General features: G+C 37.3%; 1 protein-coding gene across 1 annotated transcript; it reads left to right on the forward strand.

The window, feature by feature from the left end:
- The first annotated feature begins 4229 nt into the window (after positions 1 to 4229).
- Positions 4230 to 8500, forward strand: LOC132549505 (uncharacterized). Its single transcript, XM_060213444.1, has 5 exons — positions 4230 to 4281; positions 5223 to 5678; positions 6281 to 6334; positions 7119 to 7259; positions 8319 to 8500. Exons 1-5 carry the CDS (start codon positions 4230 to 4232, stop codon positions 8498 to 8500), a joined length of 885 nt encoding a protein of 294 aa, XP_060069427.1.
- Positions 8501 to 9826: the final 1326 nt, after the last annotated feature.

The raw sequence follows: 9826 nt of genomic DNA on the forward strand, positions 1-9826 counted from the left end.
TCCCAATGATATCGGACTTAATTATACTTCTAACGTGTCGTTGAAGAAAAAATTAAAAGCAAACGGTTTCGTGTCTGGGTCATACTATCAACGAGCGTCCTTCCAAACAAGAGACGATGATACAGTTGAAATCAGTGGCCATGTTTTCCCCAGTCAGCGGAAAAAATTGGGGATATACCCGTTTTCAGTCGAATATTTATGAGGTTTTCCTTTTCAAATAAGGTTAACATGGCAAATCACTGCATTTATTCAATATATATACCAATCAATAGGGAATTCAAAATACTAAATTTTTATCTATGAATTACAGCCCTTTCCGTTATTGAAGGAGTAAAAACTGTCTTTTTTCATTTGACGCATATTGCCAGGACCCAGTAAGTCGCCACATTACTACGATCCGTTTTTCAGACGAGTATTTCTGATACGGTTTTTTTTTACTTTTTAAACTAATTTTATATGTGCTATCAGTGCAATAATTAAATAAAGAAATATACCGGTCGTTAGGGAATTTAATAACCTAAAATTATGTATATATATTTTCTAGCCCCTTTCCTCCTTGAATGACTTAAAACAGTCCATTTAAGTAGTCACGTACTTTCATTTCCCTATACTCGCCATGTTAAATCGAGTCGATTTCAGTCTCTTTTGGTATACTGTGACGTCACTGGTCACTTATTGGGTTTTCAGATTTTTACTCAACTGTTTCCGTGAAATCGATAATTTTGACATTTTAACAGTCAATGTCGCTTTTATGGTTCATCTTTGAAAATTTTTATTTCTTGTAAAGTGGTCACAGTAACCTATATTTTCATATATAAAAAAATATTTTTCGCTGAAGATACCCTTTAAACACCACACAATGTTGAATCTGTTTATGTTTTTTTCCTCTTTACATTTTTGCTAATAGCTAAAAACAAAACAAAGTTCAATTGTTGTTATTGTTTTCTATGGAGCAGGGTTAGCTCAGTTGGTAGAGCATAGGCTCCATGACCAGAAGGATGCAGAGGGCCGGGTGGGTTTGAATCCCGGCAGCAGCAATTTCTTTCACCTCTGTTTCAAGTGGGAAGGAAGTGGTAAACCCCAAAGAAACAAACAAAACAAGTTTGCTTTTACAGTCATATAAAGTCTTTATAAATTGGCCACCAAGATACATCACTGATATAATGGTTACTTTCTAAACTGGCATTAAATTCTTAAATTTTTGGGGTTTTTTTTATTTATATCATGTTAAAGGGTTTTTTTCATCAAGAATATTAATACCTTATTGGAAGACTTTAAGATTTTATTTCAACTGTTTAACCATAACAGTAAACATTCATTTTATCACAGACCATTCACAAAGTAAAACTTTGTAAAAGAGCAGAAACATGTCCAGATAATTTCATTTCCCTTCAGTCAATAAATATCCGAAAATGGTCAGTCCGAAATCAAGCTTGTTTATAAATACACACATTAACATGCGACTTATTAGCACATGAGAGAGGATTATAAAACTTATGCTAGCAAAATTTTGAGTGAAAAACAAATGCTGATGTTCATTGCAATATTGTACAGGTGAGTCTGTGAATATTTACGCACTTTTGAGCAGACATAAATAAAAAATGCTTTCCTTTAGAAGGACACCACAGGGTCTCCTCGTTAAGTTGATACTTAGGCCGTCCGCACAATCGGAGCCAAGATTTGCACTTCTCATGCTTCATCTGAGATTTGGGAAACGGTATGAACACAACACCTCCCTATAGTCGCTCGGGGTAGCGAAATCGGTGTTGCAAGTTCCCCAGCAGCAAAGTATCACCATTGACGGAGAATGTCGGAGTAGCGAAATGTAAACAAAGAGGCGAATACTACCCGCGATCTGATTGGCTAAACCGCGCTGTCAATCAAAAGCTGTCGATCGGCCAATTCCAACGACAGGCGAGGTAATCGGAGTTGGTGACGTCATCGCAATTTTTTTTTCTTTTAATTTTGAATATTATTTTACAACCTAGGTACAAGTTAATTCAATCCAGGTTTGATCTGATTTACCAATCAAAAGCCAGGGTCATTTAAGGACGTACTCGCAATGTATGTGAGGAGAGTACATGTGATGCGTGTTTGCGTTTTTTGAGGATGTGATATACTCGTGTAAGCCTCGTTGTGATATCGCGGTGTTGTCATCTAGATCTCAATAACAACACAAAACGACAATGAAAAAAAATAAAGAAAAGATACATCCAGTTTTTACAAATAAAGTCGATTGTAAAAATTGGTTTTGATGGAGATTTATCGTAAGCTATTATAACAATTAAAGTTTATCAAAGCCTGTTTTCATAAAATCTGTCACGTATTTGTTTGAAATCTTCGAATCCGAATTTAAAAACTGTAAAAGCACTACGTTATATTAAGTATGGAATCATAGTCAATCATCATGAAATCGAGTGGAATGAACATGATATAGGTACAAAATGTAGGCTAATTGTCGTGAAATGATGTCAAAGATCGACCCTGATAGTACTAGTGCTATCACATTAACCTGTATCAACATTTCTTTAAGATCTACCAGTCCCCAGTTGCTCAAAACGTTTAACAATGCTTAGTAAAATTTCAAAAATCAATTAAACAAAATTCAGAATTTTTTAAAAACATTTCCTAGCTGTAGGTTTGTCTCGAGAATAAGACTGATATGTTGTAGTGTAAGCGTCACTTTGAAATTCTTTGTTTTATCAGCGGCAACAACTGAACAATTTCACTGACCACTTTTTAAATATTATCAGGTTTTGAAAAAAAACTGGGGCCAGGTTGCTTATTACTGACAACTGTTTACTACAATCAACTCGTTAATATTTGTAAGTAACAGATAATATTTTGACACATCAAAATCAAGCATTTAAGAAAATAACGTCAAGTTGTAACTAAAACTCCTCAACGTTAGTTGGGGTCTAAACGTTAAGCAAGCAGGTTCCTATGCCTGGCATTCTCACTCTGAAAAAAAACTTTACCCCAACTAAATTAGAATATAACAAAATAGTATTACAGTATTTCATATTACTTAAAGATCGTTTGTAATTCAATCTAGTAAAACTCGCACCTGACTGGCGAAAACTGAAGATGGTTGTGCGACTTTTATACATGGAGTTATCTTTCTTGAAGCTGGTTGCTGACTCTGTAAACTCCAGCTTCTGGCTTTGACAAAAATTGGTATTACATTTTACAACGTCTTATCAACAGTTTTATTGCATAATGCCCCCCATACCAAGTAAATACATGTTGAGTGTGTGAACTTTCAGGACGACGTGGTATGTGTTCCTGTCTGCGTCCTGCTGGTTGCTTTCGGCTGTGTACGTCAATGTTAAGACACTTTAAACACAGACAACCGGTTCGCACTATTATCGTGTACCTTCCTTTCTACAAAAGGAAATTATGCATTCGGTAAAAGCCGAAATTACATACAGATGAATTTAATTAAATGAATTCAATACATAAGTACATCACATTGACGTATTTCAAATTTTACAAGCCGTTTCACAATGTCATTTCAAGGTTAGATGTATATTAGATAAAATTGGAGTGTAAATATTGCGAGCTGTTGACTGTCTGTTACATCCCACGAGATAAATAACACATGAGTTACTATGTCTGTCTATTTGTCTGTCTATCTGTCTGTACCTACAATAGGAGGATTTGTGTGTTAAAATACCGCAGTTTCCTTGTGTTAAAATCGGGTTTATCTATCTGTGTCACCCAGACGAGGAGACAGAAAAATTGCGGTTTTTAAAATGACTCAATGTCAGCATTTTTATGCTGGTATTGATTTTTATATCTTTACTGATTATGTTCAATTGATAAACAGAACGGAGGTGTTCAGAAAAATGGTAGAAACGCATTTATGAAAAGCATCTATCATAGATGCGATGAATCAAACAACGTTCCCGCTTAATCAGACTTAATAGTTTTCTACATTGGAGCCATTCCAGTGTGGTTTTTGTCTCTCCTCGCTTCTACCTAGAAAATACCAATGCGGCGCCATAATTACAGCGTGGTACCGCCCGGTATAGCCCACCGAGGCGGTACTGGTCTTTGTCGGGTAGAACTGGGCGGAACCTGGCGGTACCAGGCTGTAATTATTTCAACTGGGTTAATAAACATTATCCATGGAGATTGCGTTTCCACCATATTTTTTTTTATAATTCCAATGTTCTCTTTTTAAAATGAACATAATCGTTAAAAATGTAAATATCAGTAACGGGATAATGAATATAAATATTGACATTTCTGAGACAGAAAAATTTCGCTCCATCAGACGTAAGAGGAAGTGATGTAATTAAAACATCCGTAGGAGATGTACGATAACATATTATCATCATTTTAACAATAACGCAGCTGTAAACACGGGGAGGAAACATATAAACGATTTCTCATTAATATAACGAGAACAATCACAACACTGCCTACTGTTTCCTTTGATGCATTTCCGTTCGTCACATACTCAACGATATGGTACGAGGGAGACTACATATAACACAGCTGAATAAATATCGTCACCATACAGTTTTGTCGCATTATTTGTGTTGGGCTTCATTTTCCTGCAACCGCCCGGGTCCCGAGAGGAACGTTGTCCACTGTCGATTGTGCGACTGACGGACGCTGTGATACTGTTAACAAAACCCGTAGATAGTATCATGCAACCTACCTCTGTTTCAACTGATATTATTGCAATAACATCGCTTAATGTAAGAATTATTACATTAAGCGTTGTAAATGATACGCTTATTGTAATAAATATGTTTTTGTGACACCAATCGCAGCGTGCAATGTACAATAAATAATGCAATTTATTGGGTTCCAATATACGGATAATAACCTGTCCTTGTGTATCTCAGTCAACGCTGAGCGACAATCAGGAAACAAGAAGTCATATGACCAAGCGTCGTGTGAATTCACTCGAATAGTGGCACGATAAATGGTTAAAATAAACACATGCATTTGGAATTATTTTGAAATTAACAGATATGAAAATTACTAAATTGATGAATTACATTTTTATTGTATGGGGCTTGTGCACCTCCCCACCAAGGGTTTTATTTTCTCTTTCGAGCATTTTGGACTTTCCTTATTCGTGTCTTTACATTCTCCGTAAGCGTCGCTGACGAGACAAATTTGGATTTGTACGAAACTTAAGGGCAAAGAAAATGTGCATATACATATAAAGGATAATCTATTCAAAATAGTAATTTTTTTATGAGATATTTTGATTTCAGGAGGAGTCATTAAGAGGGTACAATGTAACGCCCTTCCTGCCATCTGTCCTCAGTGGTGTATAGGTGTGTCTGGCGGCTGTACGGTGTGTGACTGCTCAAACTACGGACCCAACGGAATTGTAAATTCAACATCTGGACTAAGTGTGGTCAGCGGAGGTTCTGGGATGTCAATGGTGAATCCAGGTGGTATGATAGGGTTTGGGACAGGATTTAATTCTGGAAACTCTCAGTCTTCATCAGCTGTAGGGGTATTTAATTCAAATCTTCCTGGTTTCAACCCTGCAAATTCTGGGCAGGCTAACTCTTTTATGACCCTGAGTGGAGGTTTAGATCCCAGTAATCCGTATGGATTCGGTAATCCGGCGAACCTTGGAATGGCAGCAGGTGCAGGAAGACCGTCCAACCCAGGAGGCAGCACTTCTATTGCGGGAAATCCTATGCCGAATGGAAATTTGGCGGGAAACTCCCAAGGTATATAACCATTAACTTGTATGCCCTTTGTACAATCTTTGAGATTGCAGGTGGTAGACGATGTTACAGAATCGGACTGAGCTAAAATGAACTTATTGTTAATTTAATCATTCGATGTGTTAGTTTCATTTTGTGACGGGAAAAAGTCGCGAAACCTTATCCTATCCTATTATTGTTTATGGATCACAGTATTCCCGAGTTATTCCTTAGATTTGATATATCAAAGACTCTGGTGGTAGACTGTTAATCCTGGCCGTTTACCTTAATCTGTATGTCACTTTGTAATGATTTCCAATATGTGGTACGGTTTATACATAAAACATAGGCACATAGCATAACAGACGAGTAATTAAAGGTTGGACCAGTTATATAATGCAGATTGATCAATATTTAAGCTGTAATCCAAGTTCTTTGTACGAAATAGTGTTGTTTCCTTGTATGTGTTTTCTACATTCTTTATATCGTGATGCTATAAATGTCGGCTTCTCTGCGTTGCATTTTTTAAAAAAATAATTTGACCAAATGAATGATGTCAGAAGCTGATGGAAATCTATTTTGTAAGATATGGTTTGTCTTTCAAGGTGTACTACAACAGACAGGCCAAAGTGGTTCAGGGAATTTACAAGGTAAATCTGTAGTCTTAACAGTAAAACTTTTGTCATTCCGTAAGATACATCGAAGAAACTATTTATTTTGTTGCAAGCAACATTGAAAACCATTTAAAAAATACTGCCATTATACCAAGTTACAATGTCACAGAACGGAACCGGAAATACACATCGTAACATTATAAAACAGGAAAGTGTTAACAGTAAAGAAGATTATTGATGTTTGTAGAAATAGTCCTCGATTTCATTATAATGAACTGCATAATTTCATAAGTTATGATTTAATATGTAGGCACAATGTCACAGACTGGACCTGGGTCAGGAAATGGTCAGTCAGTCCAAGGCACAATGTCACAGACTGGACCTGGGTCAGGAAATGGTCAGTCAGTCCAAGGCACAATGTCACAGACTGGACCTGGGTCAGGAAATGGTCAGTCAGTCCAAGGCACAATGTCACAGACTGGACCTGGGTCAGGAAATGGTCAGCCAGTCCAAGGTACAATGTCACAGACTGGACCTGGGTCAGGAAATGGTCAGCCAGTCCAAGGTACAATGTCACAGACTGGACCTGGGTCAGGAGGTGGTCAGTCAGTCCAAGGTACAATAATACAGACTGGACCTGGGTCAGGAAATGGTCAGCAAATCCAAGGTTCAATACCACAGACTGGACCTGGGTCAGGAAATGGTCTGCCAGTCCAAGGTACAATGCCACAGACTGGAACTGGGTCAGGAGGTGGTCAGTCAGTCCAAGGTACAATAATACAGACTGGATCAGGGTCAGGAAATGGTCAGCCAATCCAAGGTTCAATACCACAGACTGGACCTGGGTCAGGAAATGGTCTGCCAGTCCAAGGTACAATGCCACAGACTGGACCTGGGTCAGGAAATGGTCAAGTTATTCAAATCGCAGCGACTACACATAAGAGCCAGACAGCAAAACACTGTAAGTTTCCTTTTACTAAACCAATGCCTAGAAAAGACAAACACAGATCTATAAGATACGATTGTACATTTGTGGGATCGCAGAACTTCACATGTATCTACACAATCTTCTGCACTGTAGGAAAACTGGACGTAATAAGCTATCGGGCATCTATGCGCACGTGCGATTCTATCGTCCTTGGTATCAATTTAGAAATGATTTATAGATAATAGAGGTATAGGGTTTACTTATTTTCAAGGCTTTGTCAATTTTTCAAATATGTAAGAGTGCGACTAAGTATTAGCGCATAAATACATAGATTGGACAAGTAGATTAATCAAGTACAAAATCAATAGATATATACATATGTAATTAAAGTGTTTTGTTTGCTACGTGCCACGAGTGACCAGCCTTAGTGTACAGAAGTATCTTTTCGTCTCGGCAATGGATCATCTAAGTCTCATACCGTTACAAAGGCAATTATATTTTCTATAAACTTCAGAATTACTCCAATTTCGTTATCATTTTCTAAACAGACAAAATATGTACAGGTAGTTTTTGTAGCCCGTAGATAAATTGATGCTGGGTCTAGTGTTGTTTCATAAACAGCCGTACAAAAATGACTTTTATAATCACCGATTAATTTTAAATACGCAAGTGATCGCTGTTTAGTCACAAATACCCAAGCTTTCCGTTTGATATCTAATTGTCAATCTCTAATATTAGACAACCTCTTTATACCAAATCGCACAGTTATGTGCTAAATACTGTACAGTGCGTTTGTATGAAGGATATGCGCACTTTGTGTTTTGGTACGTTATGTTACCACAACTGTATGATTGAGCAAAGATCTCTAATCATCGACATTCAATCTAAATTCCATTGCAGTGAAGACATTTTTATTCCCATAATTTGATCGAGATACATAGCTATATTAAATCGTTTTTTTTTTTTCAGTGAAGATTCTCTAATTCATCAAATTTAAAAAAAATATAAATAAATCTCAATGTCGTAGTTTGATAAATCGACCCAGTGTTGTGTCCTGGTGGATAAATAAAATATATCAAACTTTTGTTACAGCGACTGTGCCTGTTACTACGGCAACCAAAGCTACATCAGCGCCGTCAACTACCGCTAAAGTTCAGCAACAAACGACCAATACCGCTTCCGGTACATGCGCACCATTGCGTTGCGCACCTCCATGTGACAAAGGTGTAGTACTGGCGCCAAATGGATGTCCGATGTGTCTTTGTCAGCCGTAAACAACAATGTCAAGAGATAATAAATAAATGTTGCTTCCGTAGTTTCGGTTTCTTTATTTTTCGGACATCGAGGTAAGGGCTGTATAAAAACCAGGTCTCCCCGGAAGTAGGGAATAATTCGATAAGAAATAAAATTCTGAATTCTGAAGTCTAAAAACATTGGAGTTTACTATTATTCTATTGTATGAGTATACTTACAATCATGAATGCAGCGGTTGTCACGACGTTTTCTATAATTTCTGATTGAAAATTAAAGTCTGGAGCAACAGTATACAGAATGTAATTTGCAAGTAGTGACCCAAACCGTTGTAAGTAGTGAAGTATATGAGGACGCAAATCCGGTTTAGCTTGGGTTTTATCGCTTAACAACCAATCATCAGCTATGGTGATTTAAGTTTCGTATCCCCATTGTATGCTAATTGAGCGCCTAATCCGAGTGCGTATGTTTGTTGGAGGCTCTGATATTTTTTCTGAAAGTCTCCGTTTAATAGTGTGAAACTGAAGCGACATTACAATGTTGCCAAGCTGAAATATACTGCGGAAGATCCCCAGCAGGACCCTCTTCCATGCGGCAACATTATACTGACAACGGAGGACACAACGCAAATCCTTCTTTACCGTGGCGAATGCTCAACTAAAGCCAAATCCGAAATAAGGCGTAACGCTCGTCTAGAGATATCTATATAACGTCATATGTATTTTCGCTTTACCTCCGAAATAAATAATCTATTTGATTATACAATTCATCCTGTCTATGAATGCTGCTTTTTTATTTACTACATCTGTAAAAAGACCAGTTATATGCTTCGAGGTAGCCTGAAACCGGAAATTATAAGAATTTGACGTTTCTTAACCGTATTTTATTTTCACACGATATATACCACTAGCATTATTGATCATTAAGATGAGAATACAGCCGGTTGATGCTGACAAAACAAAACGTTAATGAGAAGATAACTTGAACTTGTGTCTTGTACAATACTTCGTCTATTCGAGAAATATATGCGTGTCGAGAAAATCACGTGTATGTTGCCTGCAGTTCCACTGTTAACAACTTCTCATGTGTTCTCATCTTAGGACGTGACATTACTTACGTAGATTGACCAAGGTTTACATGGCGGGTATCTTCGATAGGACCAAAGACGCTTACCCGTCAGGAACGCCTGGTCTTTTTCTCAATGTACTCTTTCATGAGTCTTTCCTCTGTTCTTGTCGGAGTTATGTTTTAATTAAGATTTAGCTGATATATCGTTACTTACTTTATTGCCTTAGCATACAGTTCACGGTATTTAAGTTAATTGCATGTTCTGTCGAATAGTGCAAGGC

Source organism: Ylistrum balloti, unplaced genomic scaffold (genome assembly GCF_031769215.1).
Source record: "Ylistrum balloti isolate Yb309-2 unplaced genomic scaffold, AGI_CSIRO_Ybal_v1 Utg370060, whole genome shotgun sequence".
Classification (NCBI taxonomy): domain Eukaryota; kingdom Metazoa; phylum Mollusca; class Bivalvia; order Pectinida; family Pectinidae; genus Ylistrum; species Ylistrum balloti.